Source organism: Oncorhynchus tshawytscha, unplaced genomic scaffold (genome assembly GCF_018296145.1).
Source record: "Oncorhynchus tshawytscha isolate Ot180627B unplaced genomic scaffold, Otsh_v2.0 Un_scaffold_8679_pilon_pilon, whole genome shotgun sequence".
Lineage (NCBI taxonomy): Eukaryota > Metazoa > Chordata > Actinopteri > Salmoniformes > Salmonidae > Oncorhynchus > Oncorhynchus tshawytscha.
In genome coordinates this window covers 385,703-410,520 of record NW_024609766.1, presented here as the reverse complement: position 1 = coordinate 410,520, position 24,818 = coordinate 385,703, and the positions used below count along the sequence as shown (strand labels likewise).

The 24,818-nt window shown below is 49.0% G+C and overlaps 1 protein-coding gene across 1 annotated transcript in view; it reads left to right on the top strand.

Moving 5' to 3' along the window:
- LOC112237627 (A-kinase anchor protein 13) overlaps positions 1-24,818 on the top strand; it is a gene marked incomplete at its 5' end in the record, with an annotated part of 100,501 nt that overhangs the window by 17,769 nt on the left and 57,914 nt on the right. Inside the window, 5 exon segments of the mRNA XM_042317759.1 lie at positions 7,289-7,356; positions 7,544-7,622; positions 8,420-8,567; positions 12,855-12,970; positions 20,557-20,703. Coding sequence (XP_042173693.1) covers positions 7,289-7,356; positions 7,544-7,622; positions 8,420-8,567; positions 12,855-12,970; positions 20,557-20,703 — 558 coding nt within the window.

The following is a 24,818-nucleotide window of genomic DNA, read 5'->3' as shown; positions in this document are numbered from 1 at the left end:
GTAGACCAGTCCAACTCTGTAGACCAGTCCACTTCTCTGGTTCTGTAGACCAGTCCAACTCTCTGGTTCTGTAGACTAGTTAAACTCTCTAGTTCTGTAGACCAGTCCAACTCTCTAGTTCTGTAGACCAGTCCAACTCTGTAGACCAGTTCACTTCTCTGGTTCTGTAGACCAGTCCACTTCTCTGGTTCTGTAGATCAGTCCAACTCTCTAGTTCTGTAGACCAGTCCAACTCTCTGGTTCTGTAGACCAGTCCAACTCTCTAGTTCTGTAGACCAGTCCAACTCTCTAGTTCTGTAGACCAGTCCAACTCTGTAGACCAGTTCACTTCTCTGGTTCTGTAGACCAGTCCAAATCTCTGGTTCTGTAGAACAGTCCAACACTCTGGTTCTGTAGACCAGTCCAACTCTTTGTTTCTGTAGACCAGTCCAACTCTGTAGACCAGTCCACTTCTGTTTCTGTAGACCAGTCCAACTCTCTAGTTCTGTAGACTAGTCCAACTCTCTGGTTCTCTAGACCCGTCCAACTCTCTGGTTACAGACCAGTCCAACTCTCTGGTTCTGTAGACCAGTCCACTTCTCTGGCTCTGTAGACCAGTCCAATTCTATGGTTCTGTAGACCAGTCCAATTCTCTGGTTCTGTAGATCAGTCCAATTATCTGGTTCTGGAGACCAGTCCAACTCTCTGGTTCTGTAGACCAGTCCAACTCTCTGGTTCTGTAGACCAGTCCAACTCTCTGGTTCTGTAGACCAGTCCAACTCTCTGGTTCTGTAGACCAGTCCAACTCTTTGTTCTGTAGACCAGTCCAACTCTCTGGTTCTGTAGACCAGTCCAACTCTCTAGTTCTGTAGACCAGTCCAACTCTGTAGACCAGTTCACTTCTCTGGTTCTGTAGACCAGTCCACTTCTCTGGTTCTGTAGACCAGTCCAACTCTCTGTTCTGTAGACCAGTCCAACTCTCTGGTTCTGTAGACCAGTCCAACTCTCTGGTTCTGTAGACCAGTCCAACTCTCTAGTTCTGTAGACCAGTCCAACTCTCTGGTTCTGTAGACCAGTCCAACTCTGTAGACCAGTTCTTCTCTGGTTCTGTAGACCAGTCCAAATCTCTGGTTCTGTAGAACAGTCCAACACTCTGGTTCTGTAGACCAATCCACTTCTCTGGTTCTGTAGACCAGTCCAACTCTTTGTTTCTGTAGACCAGTCCAACTCTGTAGACCAGTCCACTTCTGTGGTTCTGTAGACCAGTCCAACTCTCTGGTTCTGTAGACCAGTCCAACTCTCTGGTTCTCTAGACCAGTCCAACTCTCTGGTTAGAGACCAGTCCAACTCTCTGGTTCTGTAGACCAGTCCAACTCTCTGGTTTTGTAGACCAGTCCACTTCTCTGGCTCTGTAGACCAGTCCAATTCTATGGTTCTGTAGACCAGTCCAACTCTCTGGTTCTGTAGATCAGTTCAATGTTCTGGAGACCAGTCCAACTCTCTGGTTCTGTAGACCAGTCCAACTCTCTGGTTCTGTAGACCAGTCCAACTCTCTGGTTCTGTAGACCAGTCCAACTCTCTGGTTCTGTAGACCAGTCCAACTCTCTGTTCTGTAGACCAGTCCAACTCTCTAGTTCTGTAGACCAGTCCAACTCTGTAGACCAGTTCACTTCTCTGGTTGTGTAGACCAGTCCACTTCTCTGGTTCTGTAGATCAGTCCAACTCTCTGGTTCTGTAGACCAGTCCAACTCTGGTTCTGTAGACCAGTCCACTTCTCTGGTTCTGTAGACCAGTCCACTTCTCTGGTTCTGTAGACCAGTCCACTTCTCTGGTTCTGTAGACCAGTCCACTTCTCTGGTTCTGTAGACCAGTCCACTTCTCTGGTTCTGTTGACCAGTCCACTTCTCTGGTTCTGTAGACCAGTCCAACTCTCTAGTTCTGTAGACCAGTCCAACTCTCTGGTTCTGTAGACCAGTCCAACTCTCTAGGTCTGAAGACCAGTCCAACTCCGAAGAACAGTCCAGGTTGTGTAGACCAGTCCAACTCTCTGGTTCTGTAGACCAGTCCAACTCTCTGGTTCTGTAGACCAGTCCAACTCTCTAGTTCTGTAGACCAGTCCAACTCTCTAGTTCTGTAGACCAGTCCAACTCTGTAGACCAGTTCACTTCTCTGGTTCTGTAGACCAGTCCAAATCTCTGGTTCTGTAGAACAGTCCAACACTCTGGTTCTGTAGACCAATCCACTTCTCTGGTTCTGTAGACCAGTCCAACTCTTTGTTTCTGTAGACCAGTCCAACTCTGTAGACCAGTCCACTTCTGTGGTTCTGTAGACCAGTCCAACTCTCTAGTTCTGTAGACTAGTCCAACTCTCTGGTTCTCTAGACCAGTCCAACTCTCTGGTTCTGTAGACCAGTCCAACTCTCTGGTTTGTAGACCAGTCCACTTCTCTGGCTCTGTAGACCAGTCCAATTCTCTGGTTCTGTAGACCAGTCCAATTCTCTGGTTCTGTAGACCAGTCCAATTATCTGGTTCTGGAGACCAGTCCAACTCTCTGATTCTGTAGACCAGTCCAACTCTCTGGTTCTGTAGACCAGTCCAACTCTCTGGTTCTGTAGACCAGTCCAACTCTCTGGTTCTGTAGACCAGTCCAACTCTTTGTTCTGTAGACCAGTCCAACTCTCTAGTTCTGTAGACCAGTCCAACTCTCTAGTTCTGTAGACCAGTCCAACTCTGTAGACCAGTTCACTTCTCTGGTTCTGTAGACCAGTCCACTTCTCTGGTTCTGTAGATCAGTCCAACTCTCTGGTTCTGTAGACCAGTCCAATTCTCTGGTTCTGTAGACCAGTCCACTTCTCTGGTTCTGTAGACCAGTCCACTTCTCTGGTTCTGTAGACCAGTCCACTTCTCTGGTTCTGTAGACCAGTCCACTTCTCTGGTTCTGTTGACCAGTCCACTTCTCTGGTTCTGTAGACCAGTCCAACTCTCTAGTTCTGTAGACCAGTCCAACTCTCTGGTTCTGTAGACCAGTCCAACTCTCTAGGTCTGAAGACCAGTCCAACTCCGAAGAACAGTCCAATTCTCTGGTTGTGTAGACCAGTCCAACTCTCTAGTTCTGTAGACCAGTCCAACTCTGTAGACCAGTCCACTTCTGTGGTTCTGTAGACCAGGCCAACTCTCTGGTTCTGTAGACCAGTCCAACTCTCTGGTTCTGTAGACCAGTCCAACTCTGTAGACCAGTCCACTTCTCTGGTTCTGTAGACCAGTCCAACTCTCTGGTTCTGTAGACTAGTTAAACTCTCTAGTTCTGTAGACCAGTCCAACTCTCTAGTTCTGTAGACCAGTCCAACTCTGTAGACCAGTTCACTTCTCTGGTTCTGTAGACCAGTCCACTTCTCTGGTTCTGTAGATCAGTCCAACTCTCTAGTTCTGTAGACCAGTCCAACTCTCTGGTTCTGTAGACCAGTCCAACTCTCTAGTTCTGTAGACCAGTCCAACTCTCTAGTTCTGTAGACCAGTCCAACTCTGTAGACCAGTTCACTTCTCTGGTTCTGTAGACCAGTCCAAATCTCTGGTTCTGTAGAACAGTCCAACACTCTGGTTCTGTAGACCAATCCACTTCTCTGGTTCTGTAGACCAGTCCAACTCTTTGTTTCTGTAGACCAGTCCAACTCTGTAGACCAGTCCACTTCTGTGGTTCTGTAGACCAGTCCAACTCTCTAGTTCTGTAGACTAGTCCAACTCTCTGGTTCTCTAGACCCGTCCAACTCTCTGGTTATGCAGACCAGTCCAACTCTCTGGTTCTGTAGACCAGTCCAACTCTCTGGTTTTGTAGACCAGTCCACTTCTCTGGCTCTGTAGACCAGTCCAATTCTATGGTTCTGTAGACCAGTCCAATTCTCTGGTTCTGTAGATCAGTCCAATTATCTGGTTCTGGAGACCAGTCCAACTCTCTGATTCTGTAGACCAGTCCAACTCTCTGGTTCTGTAGACCAGTCCAACTCTCTGGTTCTGTAGACCAGTCCAACTCTCTGGTTCTGTAGACCAGTCCAACTCTCTGTTCTGTAGACCAGTCCAACTCTCTAGTTCTGTAGACCAGTCCAACTCTCTAGTTCTGTAGACCAGTCCAACTCTGTAGACCAGTTCACTTCTCTGGTTGTGTAGACCAGTCCACTTCTCTGGTTCTGTAGATCAGTCCAACTCTCTGGTTCTGTAGACCAGTCCAATTCTCTGGTTCTGTAGACCAGTCCACTTCTCTGGTTCTGTAGACCAGTCCACTTCTCTGGTTCTGTAGACCAGTCCACTTCTCTGGTTCTGTAGACCAGTCCACTTCTCTGGTTCTGTTGACCAGTCCACTTCTCTGGTTCTGTAGACCAGTCCAACTCTCTAGTTCTGTAGACCAGTCCAACTCTCTGGTTCTGTAGACCAGTCCAACTCTCTAGGTCTGAAGACCAGTCCAACTCCGAAGAACAGTCCAATTCTCTGGTTGTGTAGACCAGTCCAACTCTCTAGTTCTGTAGACCAGTCCAACTCTGTAGACCAGTCCACTTCTGTGGTTCTGTAGACCAGGCCAACTCTCTGGTTCTGTAGACCAGTCCAACTCTCTGGTTCTGTAGACCAGTCCAACTCTGTAGACCAGTCCACTTCTCTGGTTCTGTAGACCAGTCCAACTCTCTGGTTCTGTAGACTAGTTAAACTCTCTAGTTCTGTAGACCAGTCCAACTCTCTAGTTCTGTAGACCAGTCCAACTCTGTAGACCAGTTCACTTCTCTGGTTCTGTAGACCAGTCCACTTCTCTGGTTCTGTAGATCAGTCCAACTCTCTAGTTCTGTAGACCAGTCCAACTCTCTGGTTCTGTAGACCAGTCCAACTCTCTAGTTCTGTAGACCAGTCCAACTCTCTAGTTCTGTAGACCAGTCCAACTCTGTAGACCAGTTCACTTCTCTGGTTCTGTAGACCAGTCCAAATCTCTGGTTCTGTAGAACAGTCCAACACTCTGGTTCTGTAGACCAATCCACTTCTCTGGTTCTGTAGACCAGTCCAACTCTTTGTTTCTGTAGACCAGTCCAACTCTGTAGACCAGTCCACTTCTGTGGTTCTGTAGACCAGTCCAACTCTCTAGTTCTGTAGACTAGTCCAACTCTCTGGTTCTCTAGACCCGTCCAACTCTCTGGTTATGCAGACCAGTCCAACTCTCTGGTTCTGTAGACCAGTCCAACTCTCTGGTTTTGTAGACCAGTCCACTTCTCTGGCTCTGTAGACCAGTCCAATTCTATGGTTCTGTAGACCAGTCCAATTCTCTGGTTCTGTAGATCAGTCCAATTATCTGGTTCTGGAGACCAGTCCAACTCTCTGATTCTGTAGACCAGTCCAACTCTCTAGTTCTGTAGACCAGTCCAACTCTCTAGGTCTGAAGACCAGTCCAACTCTGAAGAACAGTCCACTTCTCTGGTTGTGTAGACCAGTCCAACTCTCTAGGTCTGAAGACCAGTCCAACTCTGAAGAACAGTCCACTTCTCTGGTTGTGTAGACCAGTCCAACTCTCTGGTTCTCTAGACCCGTCCAACTGTCTGGTTCTGTAGACCAGTCCAACTGTCTGGTTCTGTAGACCAGTCCAACTCTCTGGTTCTGTAGACCAGTCCAACTCTCTGGTTCTGTAGACCAGTCCAACTCTCTGGTTCTGTAGACCAGTCCACTTATCTTGTTCTGTTGACCAGTCCAACTCTCTGGTTCTGTAGACCAGTCCAACTCTCTGGTTCTGTAGACCAGTCCAACTCTCTGGTTCTGTAGACCAGTCCAACTCTCTGGTTCTGTAGACCAGTCCACTTATCTTGTTCTGTAGACCAGGCCAACTCTCTGGTTCTGTAGACCAGTCCAACTCTCTGGTTCTGTAGACCAGTCCAACTCTGTAGACCAGTCCACTTCTCTGGTTCTGTAGACCAGTCCAACTCTCTGGTTCTGTAGACTAGTTAAACTCTCTAGTTCTGTAGACCAGTCCAATTATCTGGTTCTGTAGACCATTCCACTTCTCTGGTTCTGTAGAGCAGTCCACTTCTCTGGTTCTGTTGACCAGTCCACTTCTGGTTCTGGTTCTGTTCTGTAGACCAGTCCAACTCTCTGGTTCTGTAGACCAGTCCAACTCTCTGGTTCTGTAGACCAGTTCACATCTCTGGTTCTGTAGACCAGTCCAACTCTCTAGTTCTGTAGACCAGTCCAACTCTGTAGACCAGTCCACTTCTCTGGTTCTGTAGACCAGTCCAACTCTGTTGACCAATCAACTTCTCTGGTTCTGTAGACCAGTCCACTTATCTGGTCCTGTAGACCAGTCCAACTCTCTTGTTCTGTAGACCAGTCCAACTCTGTAGACCAGTCCACTTCTCTGGTTTTGTAGACCAGTCCACTTCTCTGGCTCTGTAGATCAGTCCAATTCTATGGTTCTGTAGACCAGTCCAACTCTCTGGTTCTGTAGATCAGTCCAATTATCTGGTTCTGTCGACCAGTCCAACTCTCTGGTTCTGTCGACCAGTCCAACTCTCTGGTTCTGTAGACCAGTCCAACTCTCTGGTTCTATAGACCAGTCCAACTCTCTGGTTCTGTAGACCAGTCCACTTATCTGGTTCTGTAGACCAGTCCACTTATCTGGTTCTGTAAACCAGTCCAACTCTCTGGTTCTGTAGACCAGTCCAACGCTCTGGTTCTGTAGACCAGTCCAACGCTCTGGTTCTGTAGACCAGTCCAACGCTCTGGTTCTGTAGACCAGTCCAACGCTCTGGTTCTGTAGACCAGTCCAACGCTCTGGTTCTGTAGACCAGTCTAACTCTCTGGTTCTGTAGACCAGTCCAACTCTCTGGTTCTGTAGACCAGTCCAACTCTCTGGTTCTGTAGACCATTCCAACTCTCTGGTTCTGTAGACCATTCCAACTCTCTGGTTCTGTAGACCAGTCCAACGCTCTGGTTCTGTAGACCAGTCTAACTCTCTGGTTCTGTAGACCAGTCTAACTCTCTGGTTCTGTAGACCAGTCTAACTCTCTGGTTCTGTAGACCAGTCTAACTCTCTGGTTCTGTAGACCAGTCTAACTCTCTGGTTCTGTAGACCAGTCTAACTCTCTGGTTCTGTAGACCAGTCCAACTCTCTGGTTCTGTAGACCAGTCCAACTCTCTGGTTCTGTAGACTATTCTAACTCTCTGGTTCTGTAGACCAGTCTATCTCCCCAGTCACAGTTCATAACACATGAAAGAACTCCCCTGGAAGATTATTCTGTTGAAGTTCTTACTTTAAGATTTAGAGTTGCATTTTATTTTGTATTTTTCAGATTGCAATTCACATGTTCATAAGAGTTGTAGAGAAAGCCTGCCTGTCTGTGCCAAGGTGAAGATGAAGGTAAGGAAAAACTGTATTTAAAACTATTTTCAGACCATTTTGTCAGCCTATAAAATGAGTAGCCTACAAGGACATCATGTTTTTATGTACTAGCTCATTTTGTCAGCCAATAGGATGAGTAGCATACAGGACATCAAGGTCATGAACTTATTTACACTACTGAAGTCCTGGATTGTTTTCCCTCCAGTCGCCCAGACAGCAGTTTGCAGTTCCAGATTCAGCCACCATTCCTGTTGTCACCCGGAGACCAAAACGAGGGTTAAACCGTGAGTCCATCTTAAATATACTCAATAGTCATACTGTTGGTGTTAACCAGAGTCATCACATCTCTGTCCTGGTCCCAGATCTGTTGGTGTTAAAAGCCACCAGCCACCACAGCCTTGTCCTGGTCCCAGATCTGTTGGTGTTAACCAGAGCCACCACAGCCCTGTCCTGGTCCCAGATCTGTTGGTGTTAACCAGAGCCACCACAGCCCTGTCCTGGTCCCAGATCTGTTGGTGTTAACTAGTCAGAATACAATCCAAGTCTGCATGTATCTGTTCCCAATAGAGTCCTACAGGGCTGGATGTATCTGTTCCCTACAGAGTCCTACGGGGCTGGCTGGATGTATCTGTTCCCTATAGAGTCCTACAGGGCTGCATGTATCTGTTCCCTATAGAGTCCTACAGGGCTGGATGTATCTGTTCCCTATAGAGTCCTACAGGGCTGTATGTATCTGTTCCCTATAGAGTCCTACAGGGCTAGATGTATCTGTTCCTATAGAGTCCTACAGGGCTGGATGTATCTGTTCCCTATAGAGTCCTACAGGGCTGGATGTTACTGTTCCCTATAGAGTCCTACAGGGCTGGATGTATCTGTTCCCTATAGAGTCCTACAGGGCTGTATGTATCTGTTCCCTATAGAGTCCTACAGGGCTGCATGTATCTGGTCCCTATAGAGTCCCACAGGGCTGGATGTCAACCTTAGTGCACTATGTAAGGATTAGGGTGCCATGTGGGACGTAACCCAATACCATCCTACCGCATTCCTCTGTTAACGCTGGCCCTCTCTTATGACATCACAGCAGGTGCATTGAGGGAGCGACCCTGGTCAGCCATCTTGTCTCCAGAAGACCACTCCTCATTGGTTGTTCCCTCCCGAAGACATACCTCCATCATACCCTTCCCCGGCTCCAACCTGTCAAAGAGCATCTCCATATCCAACATCGCTGGGTGAGCAACCCTAACCCTATCCCTAACCCTAACCCTGAGCCTGTTCTTAAACTGAAACCTAACCCTAACCATAATCCTAACTCTGACCCCGACCCTGTTTCTAACCATAACCCTGACTCAAACCCTGACCCTGTTCCTAACCATAACCCTGACTCAAACCCTGACCCTGTTCCCAACCATAACCCTGACTCAAACCCTGACCCTGTTCCTAACCATAACCCTGACTCAAACCCTGACCCTGTTCCTAACCCTAACCCTGACTCAAACCCTGACCCTGTTCCTAACCATAACCCTGACTCATACCCTGACGCTGTTCCTAACCATAACCATAACCCTGACGCTGTTCCTAACCATAACCATAACCCTGACTCAAACCCTGACCCTGTTCCTAACCCTAACCCTGACCCTGTTCCTAACCATAACCCTGACTCAAACCCTGACCCTGTTCCTAACCATAACCCCGACTCAAACCCTGACCCTGTTCCTAACATAACCCTGACTCAAACCCTGACCCTGTTCCTAACCATAACCCTGACTCAAACCCTGACCCTGTTCCTAACCCTGACTCTAACCCAACCCTAACCCTGACTCCAACCCAACCCTAACCCTGACTCTAACCCAACCCTAACCCTGACTCTAACCCAACCCAACCCTAACCCTAACCCAACCCTAACTCCAACCCAACCCTAACCCTGACTAACCCAACCCTAACCCTGACTGACCAAACCTAACCCTGACCCTAACCTAACCCTGACTCTAACCCTGACCCAAACCTAACCTGACTATGACCCTAACTTGACCCTAACCCTGACCCTAACCTAACCCTGACTCTGACCCTCACCTGACCCTAACCCTGACCCTAACCTTGACCCTAACCTAACCCTGACTTTGACCCTGACCCTAAGCCTGACTCTAACCCAACCCAACCCTAAATTGCAGACTTACTTGTTTCCTAATGGTCCGCTCTTTGTAGCCGTGATTTATTTTTACTGAGCCTCCGTCTCTGACACTGGCACCTCTACTTCAGTCTGGGCCTCCGTCTCTGACACTGGCACCTCTACATCAGTCTGGGCCTCCGTCTCTGACACTGGCACCTCTACATCAGTCTGGGCCTCCGTCTCTGACACTGGCACCTCTACTTCAGTCTGGGCCTCCGTCTGACACTGGCACCTCTACTTCAGTCTGAGCCTCCGTCTCTGACACTGGCACCTCTACTTCAGTCTGGGCCTCCGTCTCTGACACTGGCACCTCTACTTCAGTCTGGGCCTCCGTCTGACACTGGCACCTCTACTTCAGTCTGGGCCTCCGTCTCTGACACTGGCACCTCTACTTCAGTCTGGGCCTCCGTCTGACACTGGCACCTCTACTTCAGTCTGGGTCTCTGTCTGACACTGGCACCTCTACTTCAGTCTGGGCCTCCGTCTCTGACACTGGCACCTCTACTTCAGTCTGGGCCTCCGTCTGACACTGGCACCTCTAAGTCAGTCTGGGCCTCCGTCTGACACTGGCACCTCTACTTCAGTCTGGGCCTCCGTCTCTGACACTGGCACCTCTACTTCAGTCTGGGCCTCCGTCTGACACTGGCACCTCTACTTCAGTCTGGGCAAAGTGGTTTTCTTAGCCTATTTTTGGTTGTGCCGTTGTATTTCATGGTACGGCGTTGTATATTCCCACCAGATGTAAACGGCTGATGTTGACCACATGGTTCATTAGGGGTGCTTTGAAATGCAAATAGTCAAAGTCATGGACGAGCACTGATGCTGAGAACAATTAGTATTTATCAAATCAAATGGATGTATATAGCCCTTCTTACATCAGCTGATATCTCAAAGTGCTGTACAGAAACCCAGCCTAAAACCCCACACAGCAAGCAATGCAGGTGTAGAAGCATGGTGGCTAGGAAAAACTCCCTAGAAAGGCCAAAACCTAGGAAGAAACCTAGAGAGGAACCAGGCTATGAGGGGTGGCCAGTCCTCTTCTGGCTGTGCCGGGTGGAGATTATAACAGAACATGGCCAAGATGTTCAAATGTTCATAAATGCTAAGATAGACATCAGGGATTGTAACATTCTCTGCTTCACGGAAACATATGTTGTTGGAATCGGTTCAGCCACTGGGCTTCTCCATGCATCGTGCCGACAGAGATGAACACCTGTCTGGCAAGAAGAACGGTTTGGGTGTATTCTTTATGATTAACGACTCATTGTGTAATCATAACAACATTCAGGAACTCAAGTACTTCTGCTCACCCAAATTCCTTACAATCAAATGCTGGCCATTTTACCTACCAAGAGAATTCTCTTCCGTTATAGTCACAGCTGATTCCCCCTCAAGCAGCCAGCAAGGCGGACAATACGGAACTTCACTGGACTGGAAACTGGAAACCAGATATCCTGAGGCTGCATTAGCTGTAGCTGGGGATTTTAACAAAGCAAATATGAGAACAAGTCTACCTAAATTCCTCCAACATATTGATTATGCAACATGCAAGGGCAAAACTTCCGCGATGCTTACAAAGCCCTCCCCCGCCCTCCCTTCAGCAAAACCGACCACGACGCCATCTTGCTCCTATCGTCCTATAGGTAGAAACTCAAACAGGGTGTACCAGTGACGAGAACCATTCAACATTGGAAGCCAATGGAAGCCACGCTTCAAGATTGTTTTGATCACACGGACTGGAATATTTTCCGCTCAGCCGCAGAGAACAACATCGACCTATATGCTGACATTTATAAAGAAGTGCATTGGAGATGTTGTACCCACTGTGACTATTAAAACCTACCCTAACCAGAAACCGTGGATGGAAGGCGGCATTCGCACAAAACTGAAAGCGTGATCCACCTTATTTAACTATGGAAAGAGATCTGGAAATATGACTGAATATAAACAGTGTAGGTACTCCCTCCACAAGGCAATCAAACAAGTGAAATGCCAGTACAGCAACAAGGTGGATTCACAATTCAATGGCTCAGACACGAGAAGTATGTGGTAGGGTCTACAGGAAATCACGGACTACAAAAAGAAAACCAGCCACGTCACGGAAACCGACGTCACGCTTCAAGACAAACTAAACAACTTATTTGCCCGCTTTGAGGATAATACAGTGCCACAATCCCGGTCCGCTAACAAGGACTGCGTCCCCCACCCCCTTTCCTTCCCCATGGCTGACGTGAGTAAAACATTTAAATGTGTTTACCCTCACAAGGCTGCTGTCCCAGATGGCATCCCTAGCCGCGTCCTCAGAGCATGTGTGGCTGGTGTGTTTACGGTGCGTTTACAGACATTTTCAATCGCTCCCTATCCCAGTCTATTGTCCCTACATGCTTCAAGATGGCTACCATTTGTACCTGTACCCACAAAGGCAAAGATAACTGAACTAAATGACTACCGCCCCGGCATTCAATTCTGTCATCGATAAACACTTATCCGACCATCACCCCTGGTGAGACAAAACAGTGACTCGTCCGTGAAGAGCACTTTTTTGCCAGTCCTGTCTGGTCCAGCGATGGTGGGTTTGTGCCCATAGGCGACGTTGTTGCCGGTGATGTCTGGTGAGGACCTGACTTACAACAGTCCTACAATCCCTCAGTCCAGCCTCTCTTTGCCTATTGCAGACAGTCTGAGCACTGATGGAGGGATTGTACATTCCTGGTGTAACTCGGGCAGTTGTTGTTGCCATCTTGTACCTGTCCCGCAGGTGTGATGTTTGGATGTACCAATCCTGTACAGGTGTTGTTAAACGTGGTCTGCCACTGCAAGGACGATCATCTGTCCGTCCTGTCTCCCTGTAGCGCCGTATTAGGTGTGTCACAGTGTGGACATTGCAATTTATTGCCCTGGCCACATCTGCAGTCCTCATGCCTCCTTGCAGCATGCCTAAGGCACGTTCATGCAGATGAGCAGGGACCCCGGGCATCTTTCTTTTGGTGTTTTTCAGAGTCAGTAGAAAGGCCTCCTAAGTGTCCTAAGTTTTCATAAATGTGACGTTAATTGCCAACCATCTGTAAGCTGTTAGTGTCTTAACGACCGTTCCACAGGTGCATGTTCATTAATTGTTTATGGTTAATTGAAAAAGCATGGAAACAGTGTTTAAACCCTTTACAATGAAGATCTGTGAAGTTATTTGGAGTTTACACTAGTAGTATTTTTTAGAATAGCTTCTAATATTAATAAAATGAGCTCCCAGGTGTTTGATGACATGCCTATCAAGGGTATGCGGTACCTGTCCCATTCTACTGACTCTCTGTCCTCTCTCTCTATGTCCTCTCTCTCTGTTTCCTCTCTCCAGTCACCAGGTGTTTGATGACATGCCTATCAAGGGTCTGCGGTACCTGTCCCATTCTACTGACTCTCTGTGCAAGACCAACCTGGTCAATGAATCTACAGAGTCACTCACAGACGAAGGTTCGTAGGTTACTAATCTCTCTCAACAGCTATGGATAGAATGACTAACATGCTTTGTGTCTTTAAATGCATTTCAAATGGCACACTATTTCCTGTTTAGTTCCCTACTTTAGACCAGACCACTACTGTAGACCAGACCAGAACACTACTATAGACCAGAACACTACTAAATCAAATTTATTTATATAGCCCTTCGTACATCAGCTGATATCTCAAAGTGCTGTACAGAAACCCAGCCTAAAACCCCAAACAGCAAGCAATGCAGGTGTAGAAGCACGGTGGCTAGGAAAAACTCCCTAGAAAGGCCAAAACCTAGGAAGAAACCAGACTCTGAGGGGTGGCCAGTCCTCTTCTGGCTGTGCCGGGTGGAGATTATAGCAGAGCATGGCCAAGATGTTCAAATGTTCATAAATGACCAGCATGGTCGTATAATAATAAGGCAGAACAGTTGAAACTGGAGCAGCAGCACGGTCAGGTGGACAGCAAGGATTCATCATGTCAGGTAGTCCTGGGGCATGGTCCTAGGGCTCAGGTCCTCCGAGAGAGAGAGAGAGAGAGAGAGAGAGAGAGAGAGAACGCACACTTAGATTCACACAGGACACCGAATAGGACAGGAGAGGTACTCCAGATATAACAAACTGACCCTAGCCCCCGACACATTAACTACTGCAGCATAAATACTGGAGGCTGAGACAGGAGGGGTCAGGAGACACTGTGGCCCCATCCGAGGACACCCCCAGACAGGGCCAAACAGGAAGGATATAACCCCACCCACTTTGCCAAAGCACAGCCCCCACACCACTAGAGGGATAGACCAGAACACTACTATAGGACTGAACACTACTATAGACCAGACCAGAACACTACTATAGACCAGACCAGAACACTCCTATAGACCAGAACACTACTATAGGACCGAACACTACTATAGACCAGACCAGAACACTCCTATAGACCAGAACACTACTATAGACCAGACCACTACTATAGACCAGACCACTACTATAGACCAGACCAGAACACTACTATAGACCAGACCACGACTATAGACCAGACCACTACTATAGACCAGATCAGAACACTACTATAGACCAGAACACTACTATAGACCAGAACACTACTATAGACCAGAACACTACTATAGACCAGACCAGAACACTACTATAGACCAGAACAGAACCAGAACACTACTATAGACCAGACCACTACTATAGACCAGACCAGAACACTACTAAAGACCAGAACACTACTATAGACCAGACCAGAACACTACTACTATAGACCAGAACACTACTATAGACCAGACCAGAACACTACTATAGACCAGACCAGACCACTACTATAGACCAGACCACTACTATAGACCAGACCACTACTATAGACCAGACCAGAACACGAGTATAGACCAGAACACTACTATAGACCAGAACACTACTTTAGACCAGAACACTACTATAGACCAGACCAGAACAATACTATAGACCCAACCACTACTATCGACCAGTCCAGACCACTACTATAGACCAGACCACAACACTACTATAGACCAGACCACAACACTACTTTAGACCAGACCACAACACTACTTTAGACCAGAACACTACTATAGACGAGACCACTACTATAGACCAGACAAGAACACTACTATAGACCAGACAAGAACACTACAACAGACGAGACCACTACTAAAGACCAGACCAGAACACTACTATAGACCAGACCAGAACACTACTATAGACCAGACCAGAACACTCCTATAGACCAGAACACTACTATAGGACTGAACACTACTATAGACCAGACCAGAACACTACTATAGACCAGACCAGAACACTCCTATAGACCAGACCAGAACACTCCTATAGACCAGAACACTACTATAGACCAGACCACTACTATAGACCAGACCACTACTATAGACCAGACCAGAACACTACTATAGACCAGACCACGACTATAGACCAGACCACTACTATAGACCAGATCAGAACACTACTATAGACCAGAACACTACTATAGACCAGAACACTACTATAGACCAGACCAGAACACTACTATAGACCAGAACAGAACCAGAACACTACTATAGACGAGACCACTACTATAGACCAGACCAGAACACTACTAAAGACCAGAACACTACTATAGACCAGACCAGAACACTACTATAGACCAGAACACTACTATAGACCAGACCAGAACACTACTATAGACCAGACCAGACCACTACTATAGACCAGACCACTACTATAGACCAGACCACTACTATAGACCAGACCAGAACACTACTATAGACCAGAACACTACTATAGACCAGAACACTACTTTAGACCAGAACACTACTATAGACCAGACCAGAACACTACTATAGACCAGACCAGAGACCACTACTATAGACCAGACCACAACACTACTATAGACCAGACCACAACACTACTATAGACCAGACCACAACAGACCACTACTATAGACCAGACCACTACTATAGACCAGACAAGAACACTACTATAGACCAGACCAAGAACACTACTATAGACCAGACCAGAACACTACTATAGACCAGACCAGAACACTACTATAGACCAGAAAACTACTATAGACCAGACCACTACTATAGACCAGACCACTACTATAGACCAGACCACTACTATAGACCAGAACACAACTATAGACCAGACCAGACCACTACTATAGACCCAGACAACTACTATAGACCAGACCACTACTATAGACCAGACCAGACCACTACTATAGACCAGTCCAGAACACTACTATAGACCAGACCACTACTATAGACCAGACCAGAACACTACTATAGACCAGACCACTACTATAGACCAGACCAGACCACTACTATAGACCAGACCACTACTATAGACCAGACCAGACCACTACTATAGACCAGACCACTACTATAGACCAGACCACTACTATAGACCAGACCAGAACACTACTATAGACCAGACCACTACTATAGACCAGACCAGAACACTACTATAGACCAGAACACAGAAGACACTACTATAGACCAGACCACTACTATAGACCAGAACACTACTATAGACCAGAACACTACTATAGACCAGACCACTACTACTATAGACCAGACCACTACTATAGACCAGACCAGAACACTACTATAGACCAGAACACTACTATAGACCAGACCAGACACTACTATAGACCAGAACACTACTATAGACCAGACCAGACACTACTATAGACCAGACCACTACTATAGACCAGAACACTACTATAGACCAGACCAGAACACTACTATAGACCAGACCAGAACACTACTATAGACCAGAACACTACTATAGACCAGAACACTATACTATAGACCAGAACACTACTATAGACCAGACCAGAACCACTACTATAGACCAGACCACACTACTATAGACCAGACCAGAACACTACTATAGACCAGAACACTACTATAGACCAGAACACTACTTTAGACCAGAACACTACTTTAGACCAGAACATTACTATAGACCAGAACACTACTATAGACCCGACCAGAACACTACTATAGACCCGACCACTACTATAGACCAGACCACTACTATAGACCAGACCACTACTATAGACAGACCAGAACACTACTATAGACCAGACCACTACTATAGACCAGACCACTACTTTAGACCAGAACATTACTATAGACCAGAACATTATAGACCAGAACACTACTATAGACCAGAACACTACTATAGACCCAACACTACTATAGACCAGACCAGACCACTACTATAGACCAGACCACTACTATAGACCAGACCACTATAGACCAGACCACAACACTACTTTAGACCAGAACACTACTATAGACGAGACCACTACTATAGACCAGAACACTACTATAGACGAGACCAGTACTATAGACCAGACCAGACCACTACTATAGACCAGACCACTACTATAGACCAGACCACAACTATAGACCAGACCACTACTGTAGACCAGACCAGACCACTACTATAGACCAGAACACTACTATAGACCAGACCACTACTATAGACCAGACCACAACACTACTATAGACCAGACCAGACCACTACTATAGACCAGACCAGACCACTACTATAGACCAGACCAGACCACTAGACTAGACCAGACCAGACCACTACTACTATAGACCAGACCACTACTATAGACCAGTCCAGAACACTACTATAGACCAGACCACTACTATAGACCAGACCACTACTACTATAGACCAGACCACTACTATAGACCAGACCACTACTATAGACAGAACACTACTATAGACCAGACCAGAACACTACTATAGACCAGACCACTACTATAGACCAGACCAGAACACTACTATAGACCAGAACACTACTATAGACCAGAACACTACTATAGACCAGAACACTACTATAGACCAGACCAGACCACTACTATAGACCAGACCACTACTATAGACCAGAACACTACTGTAGACCAGACCAGAACACTACTATAGACCAGACCAGAACACTACTATAGACCAGAACACTACTATAGACCAGAACACTATTATAGACCAGAACACTACTATAGACCAGAACACTACTATAGACCAGACCTACCAGAACACTACTATAGACCAGACCACTACTATAGACCACTACTATAGACCAGACCAGAACACTACTATAGACCAGAACACTACTATAGACCAGAACACTACTTTAGACCAGAACACTACTTAGACCAGAACATTACTATAGACCAGAACACTACTATAGACCCGACCAGAACACTACTATAGACCCGACCACTACTATAGACCAGACCAGACCACTACTATAGACCAGACCACTACTATAGACAGACCAGAACACTACTATAGACGAGACCACTACTATAGACCAGACCACTACTTTAGACCAGAACATTAATATAGACCAGAACACTACTATAGACCAGACCAGAACACTACTATAGACCCAACCACTACTATAGACCAGTCCAGACCACTACTATAGACCAGACCACTACTATAGACCAGACCACTACTATAGACCAGACCACAACACTACTTTAGACCAGAACACTACTATAGACCAGAGACCACTACTATAGACCAGAACACTACTATAGACGAGACCAGTACTATAGACCAGACCAGACCACTACTATAGACCAGACCACTACTATAGACCAGACCACAACTATAGACCAGACCACTACTGTAGACCAGACCAGACCACTACTATAGACCGGTCCAGAACACTACTATAGACCAGACCACTACTATAGACCAGACCACAACACTACTATAGACCAGACCAGACCACTACTATAGACCAGACCAGACCACTACTATAGACCAGACCAGACCACTACTATAGACCAGACCAGACCACTACTATACCAGACCAGACCACTACTATAGACCAGTCCAGAACACTACTATAGACCAGACCACTACTATAGACCAGACCAGACCACTACTATAGACCAGACCACTACTATAGACCAGTCCAGAACACTACTATAGACCAGACCACTACTATAGACCAGACCACTACTATAGACCAGACCACTACTATAGACCAGAACACTACTATAGACCAGACCACTACTATAGACCAGAACACTACTATAGACCAGAACACTACTATAGACCAGAACATTACTATAGACCAGAACATTACTATAGACCAGAACACTACTATAGACCAGAACACTACTATAGACCAGAACACTACTATAGACCCGACCAGAACACTACTATAGACCCGACCACTACTATAGACCAGTCCAGACCACTACTATAGACCATACCAGACCACTACTATAGACCAGACCAGACCACTACTATAGACCAGACCAGACCACTACAGAACACTACTATAGACCAGACCACTACTATAGACCAGAACACTACTATGGACCAGACCAGAACACTACTATAGACCAGACCAGAACACTACTATAGACCAGACCACAACACTACTATAGACCAGACCACAACACTACTATAGACCAGACCACTACTATAGACCAGACCAGAACACTACTATAGACCAGACCAGAACACTACTATAGACCAGACCAGAACACTACTATAGACCAGAACACTACTATAGAGCAGACCACTCCTATAGACCAGAACACTACTATAGACCAGACCAGAACACTACTATAGACCAGACCACTACTATAGACCAGACCACTACTATAGACCAGACCACTACTATAGACCAGACCAGAACACTACTATAGACCAGACCAGAACACTACTATAGACCAGAACACTATTATAGACCAGAACACTACTATAGACCAGAACACTACTATAGACCAGAACACTACTATAGACCAGACCAGACCACTACTATAGACCAGACCACTACTATAGACCAGACCACTACTATAGACCAGACCAGAACACTAGTATAGACCAGAACACTACTTTAGACCAGAACATTACTTTAGACCAGAACATTACTATAGACCAGAACACTACTATAGACCCGACCAGAACACTACTATAGACCAGACCACTACTATAGACAGACCAGAACACTACTATAGACGAGACCACTACTATAGACCAGACCACTACTTTAGACCAGAACATTAATATAGACCAGAACAATACTATAGACCAGACCAGAACACTACTATAGACCCAACCACTACTATAGACCAGTCCAGACCACTACTATAGACCAGACCACTACTATAGACCAGACCACTACTATAGACCAGACCACAACACTACTATAGACCAGAACACTACTTTAGACCAGAACACTACTATAGGCGAGACCACTACTATAGACCAGAACACTACTATAGACGAGACCAGTACTATAGACCAGACCAGACCACTACTATAGACCAGACCACTACTATAGACCAGACCACAACTATAGACCAGACCACTACTGTAGACCAGACCAGACCACTACTATAGACCGGTCCAGAACACTACTATAGACCAGACCACTACTATAGACCAGACCAGAACACTACTATAGACCAGACCAGACCACTACTATAGACCAGACCACTACTATAGACCAGACCAGACCACTATAGACCAGACCAGACCACTACTATAGACCAGACCAGACCACTACTATAGACCAGACCAGAGACCACTACTATAGACCCAGTACCCAGACACTACTATAGACCAGACCACTACTATAGACCAGACCAGACCACTACTATAGACCAGACCACAACACTACTATAGACCAGACCACAACACTACTATAGACCAGACCACAACACTACTATAGACCAGACCACAACACTACTATAGACCAGACCAGAACACTACTATAGACCAGACCAGAACACTACTATAGAGCAGAACACTACTATAGACCAGAACACTACTATAGACCAGAACACTACTATAGACCAGACCAGAACACTACTATAGACCAGACCACTACTATAGACCAGACCACTACTATAGACCAGACCGCTTGTCGTTGGTTCGAATACCCGAGCTGAGCGAGGCACTTAATCCTAATTGCTCCCGTAAATGTGTCTGGATTATAGTGTCTACGATAATGTCTAGATAAATACCTGTGAATGCTATCTGAGTGTTGTGTTTCATAATCTAGGCACAGAGATGATTGACAGTCAGCTGATGGGGGAGTTTGAGGAAGACCTGAAAGAGCTGGAGGCAGACTCCTGGAGCAACGTTATGAACAGCAACTTCCTCAAACATCTGAAGAAGGATGTCATCAAGAGACAGGAAGTCATCTACGGTACCTACTACTGCTACACTACCTACCACTGTTACTGTACCTACCACTGCTACAGTACCTACCACTGCTACATCACCTACCACTGCTCCACACCTACCACTGCTACAGTACCTACCACTGCTACTGTACCTACCACTGCTACTGTACCTACCACTGCTACTGTACCTACCACTGCTACAGTAAATACCACTGCTCCACACCTACCACTGCTACTGTACCTACCACTGCTCCACACCTACCACTGCTACAGTACCTACCACTGCTACTGTACCTACCACTGCTACAGTAAATACCACTGCTCCACACCTACCACTGCTACTGTACCTACCACTGCTCCACACCTACCACTGCTACTGTACCTACCACTGCTACACTACCTACCCTCCTAACCCCTCCCTCCCTGTATCTCCCCCTCCTAACCCCTCCCTCCCTCCCTGTATCTCCCCCTCCTAACCCCTCCCTCCCTCCCTGTATCTCCCCCTCCTAACCCCTCCCTCCCTGTATCTCCCTCCTAACCCCTCCCTCCCTCCTTGTATCTCCCCCTCCTAACCCCTCCCTCCCTGTATCTCTCCTCCTAACCCCTCCCTCCCTGTATCTCTCCCTCCTAACCCCTCCCTGTATCTCCCCCTCCTAACCCCCCTCCCTGTATCTCCCCTCCCTAACCCCTCCCTGTATCTCCCCTTCCTAACCCCTCCCTGTATCTCCCCTTCCTAACCCCTCCCTGTATCTCCCCTTCCTAACCCCTCCCTGTATCTCCTCCTCCTAACCCCTCCCTCCCTCCCTGTATCTCCCCCTCCTAACCCCTCCCTGTATCTCCCCTTCCTAACCCCTCCCTGTATCTCCCCTCCCTAACCCCTCCCTGTATCTCCCCCTCCTAACCCCTCCTGTATCTCCCCCTCCTAACCCCTCCCTGTATCTCCCCCTCCATCTCCCTAACCCCTCCCTGTATCTCCCCCTCCTAACCCCTCCCTCCCTCCCTGTATCGCCCCTCCTAACCCCTCCCTCCCTCCCTGTATCGCCCCCTCCTAACCCCTCCCTCCCTCCCTGTATCGCCCCCTCCTAACCCCTCCCTACCTCCCTCCCTGTATCGCCCCCTCCTAACCCCTCCCTACCTCCCTCCCTGTATCTCCTAACCCCTCCCTACCTCCCTCCCTGTATCCCCCCTCCTAACCCCTCCCTACCTCCCTCCCTGTATCTCTCCCTCCTAACCCCTCCCTACCTCCCTCCCTGTATCTCTCCCTCCTAACCCCTCCCTACCTCCCTCCCTGTATCTCTCCTCCCTAACCCCTCCCTCCCCTCCTGTATCTCTCCCTCCTAACCCCTCCCTGTATCTCCCCTCCTAACCCCTCCCTCCCTGTTTCTCCCCCTCCCTCCCTGTAAACCCCTCCCTGTATCTCCCCCTCCTAACCCCTCCCTCCCTGTTTCTCCCCCCTCCCTCCCTGTATCTCCCCCTACTAACCCCTCCCTCCCTCCCTGTATCTCCCCTCCCTCCCTGTATCCCCCCTCCTAACCCCTCCCTCCCTGTATCTCCCCCTCCTAACCCCTCCCTCCCTGTATCTCCCCTCCTAACCCTCCCTCCCTGTATCTCCCCTCCTAACCCCTCCCTCCCTGTATCTCCCCCTCCTAACCCTCCCTCCCTGTATCTCCCCTCCTAACCCTCCCTCCCTGTATCTCCCCCTCCTAACCCCTCCCTCCCTGTATCTCCCCCCTCCTAACCCTCCCTCCCTGTATCTCCCCCTCCTAACCCTCCCTCCCTGTATCTCCCCTCCTAACCCCTCCCTCCCTGTATCTCCCCCTCCTAACCCCTCCCTCCCTGTATCTCCCCCTCCTAACCCCTCCCTCCCTGTATCCCCCTCCCCTAACCCCTCCCTCCCTGTATCTCCCCCTCCTAACCCCCCTCCCTGTATCTCCCCCTCCTAACCCCTCCCTCCCTGTATCTCCCCCTCCTAACCCCCCTCCCTGTATCTCCCCCTCCTAAAACCTCCTCCCCTCCCCCTCCTAACCCCTCCCTCCCTGTATCTCCCCCTCCTAACCCCCTCCCTCCCTGTATCTCCCCCTCCTAACCCCTCCCTCCCTGTATCTCCCCTCCTAACCCCTCCCTCCCTGTATCTCCCCCTCCTAACCCTCCCTCCCTCCCCTCCCTCCCTGTATCTCCCCCTCCTAACCCCTCCTGTATCTCCCCTTCCTAACCCCTCCCTGTATCTCCCTCCTAACCCCCCCCCCTCCACTGTACCCCTCCCTGTATCTCCCCTCCTAACCCCTCCCTGTATCTCCCCTCCTAACCCCTCCTGTATCTCCCCTCCTAACCCCCCTCCCTGTATCTCCCCCTCCTAACCCCTCCCTGTATCTCCCTAACCCCTCCCTCCTGTATCTCCCCTCCTAACCCCTCCCTCCCTCCCTGTATCTCCCCTCCTAACCCCTCCCTCCTGTATCTCCCCCTCCTAACCCCCCTCCCTGTATCTCCCCCCTAACCCCCCTCCCTCCTGTATCTCCCCCTAACCCTCCCTCCTCCCTGTATCTCCCCCTCCTAACCCCTCCCTCCCTGTATCCCCCCTCCTAACCCCTCCCTCCCTCCCTGTATCTCCCCCTCCTAACCCCTCCCTCCCTCCCTGTATCTCCCCCTCCCCCCTCCCTCCCTGTATCTCCCCCTCCTAACCCCTCCCTCCCTGTATCTCCCCTCCTAACCCCTCCCTCCTGTATCTCCCCCTCCTAACCCCTCCCCCTGTATCTCCCCTCCTAACCCCTCCCTCCCTGTATCTCCCCCTCCTAACCCCCCCTCCCTGTATCTCCCCTCCTAACCCCCCTCCCTGTATCTCCTGTATCTCCCCCTCCTAACCCCTCCCTCCCTGTATCTCCCCCTCCTAACCCCTCCCTCCTGTATCTCCCCCTCCTAACCCCTCCCTCCCTGTATCTCCCCTCCTAACCCCCCCTCCCTGTATCTCCCCCTCCTAACCCCTCCCTCCCTGTATCTCCCCTCCTAACCCCTCCCTCCCTGTATCTCCCCCTCCTAACCTCCCTCCCTGTATCTCCCCTCCTAACCCCTCCCTCCCTGTATCTCCCCTCCTAACCCCTCCCTCCCTGTATCTCCCCCTCCTAACCCCTCCCCTGTATCTCCCCTCCTAACCCCTCCCTCCCTGTATCTCCCCCTCCTAACCCCTCCCTCCCTGTATCTCCCCTCCTCCTGTACCCCTCCCCTCCCTGTATCTCCCCTGTATCTCCTAACCCCCTCCCTCCCCCTCCTCCCCCCTCCCTGTATCTCCCCCTCCTAACCCCTCCCTGTATCTCCCCCTCCTCCCTCCTCCCTGTATCTCCCCCCTCCCCTCCCTGTACCCCCTCCCCCCTCCCCCTGTATCTCCCCCTCCTAACCCCTCCCTCCCTGTATCTCCCCTCCTAACCCCTCCCTCCCTGTATCTCCCCCTCCTAACCCCCTCCCTCCCCTGTATCTCCCCCTCCCTAACCCCTCCCTCCCTGTATCTCCCCCTCCTAACCCCTCCCTCCCTGTATCTCCCCCTCCTAACCCCTCCCTCCCTGTATCTCCCCTCCTAACCCCTCCCTCCCTGTATCTCCCCCTCCCTGTATCTCCCTCCCCCTCCCTGTATCTCCCCTCCCCCCTCCCTGTATCTCCCCCTCCTAACCCCTCCCTCCTGTACCCCCCTCCCTCCCCTCCTCCCTGTATCTCCCCCTCCTAACCCCTCCCTCCCTGTATCTCCCCCTCCTAACCCCTCCCTCCTGTATCTCCCCCTCCTAACCCCCCCTCCTGTATCTCCCCCTCCCTAACCCCTCCCTCCCTCCCCTCCTAACCCCTCCCTCCCCCTCCCTCCCCTCCCCCTCCCTCCCTCCCTGTATCTCCCCCTCCTAACCCTCCTGTATCTCCCCCTCCTCCCTGTATCTCCCCCTCCTAACCCCTCCCTCCCTGTATCTCCCCCTCCTAACCCCTCCCCCTCCCTGTATCTCCCCCTCCTAACCCTGTATCTCCTCCTGTAACCCCTCCCTGTATCTCCCCTCCCTAACCCTCCCTCCCTGTATCTCCCCCTCCTAACCCCTCCTCCCTCCCTGTATCTCCCCTCCTAACCCTCCTCCCTGTACTCCCTCCCTCCCTCCTCCCTGTATCCCCT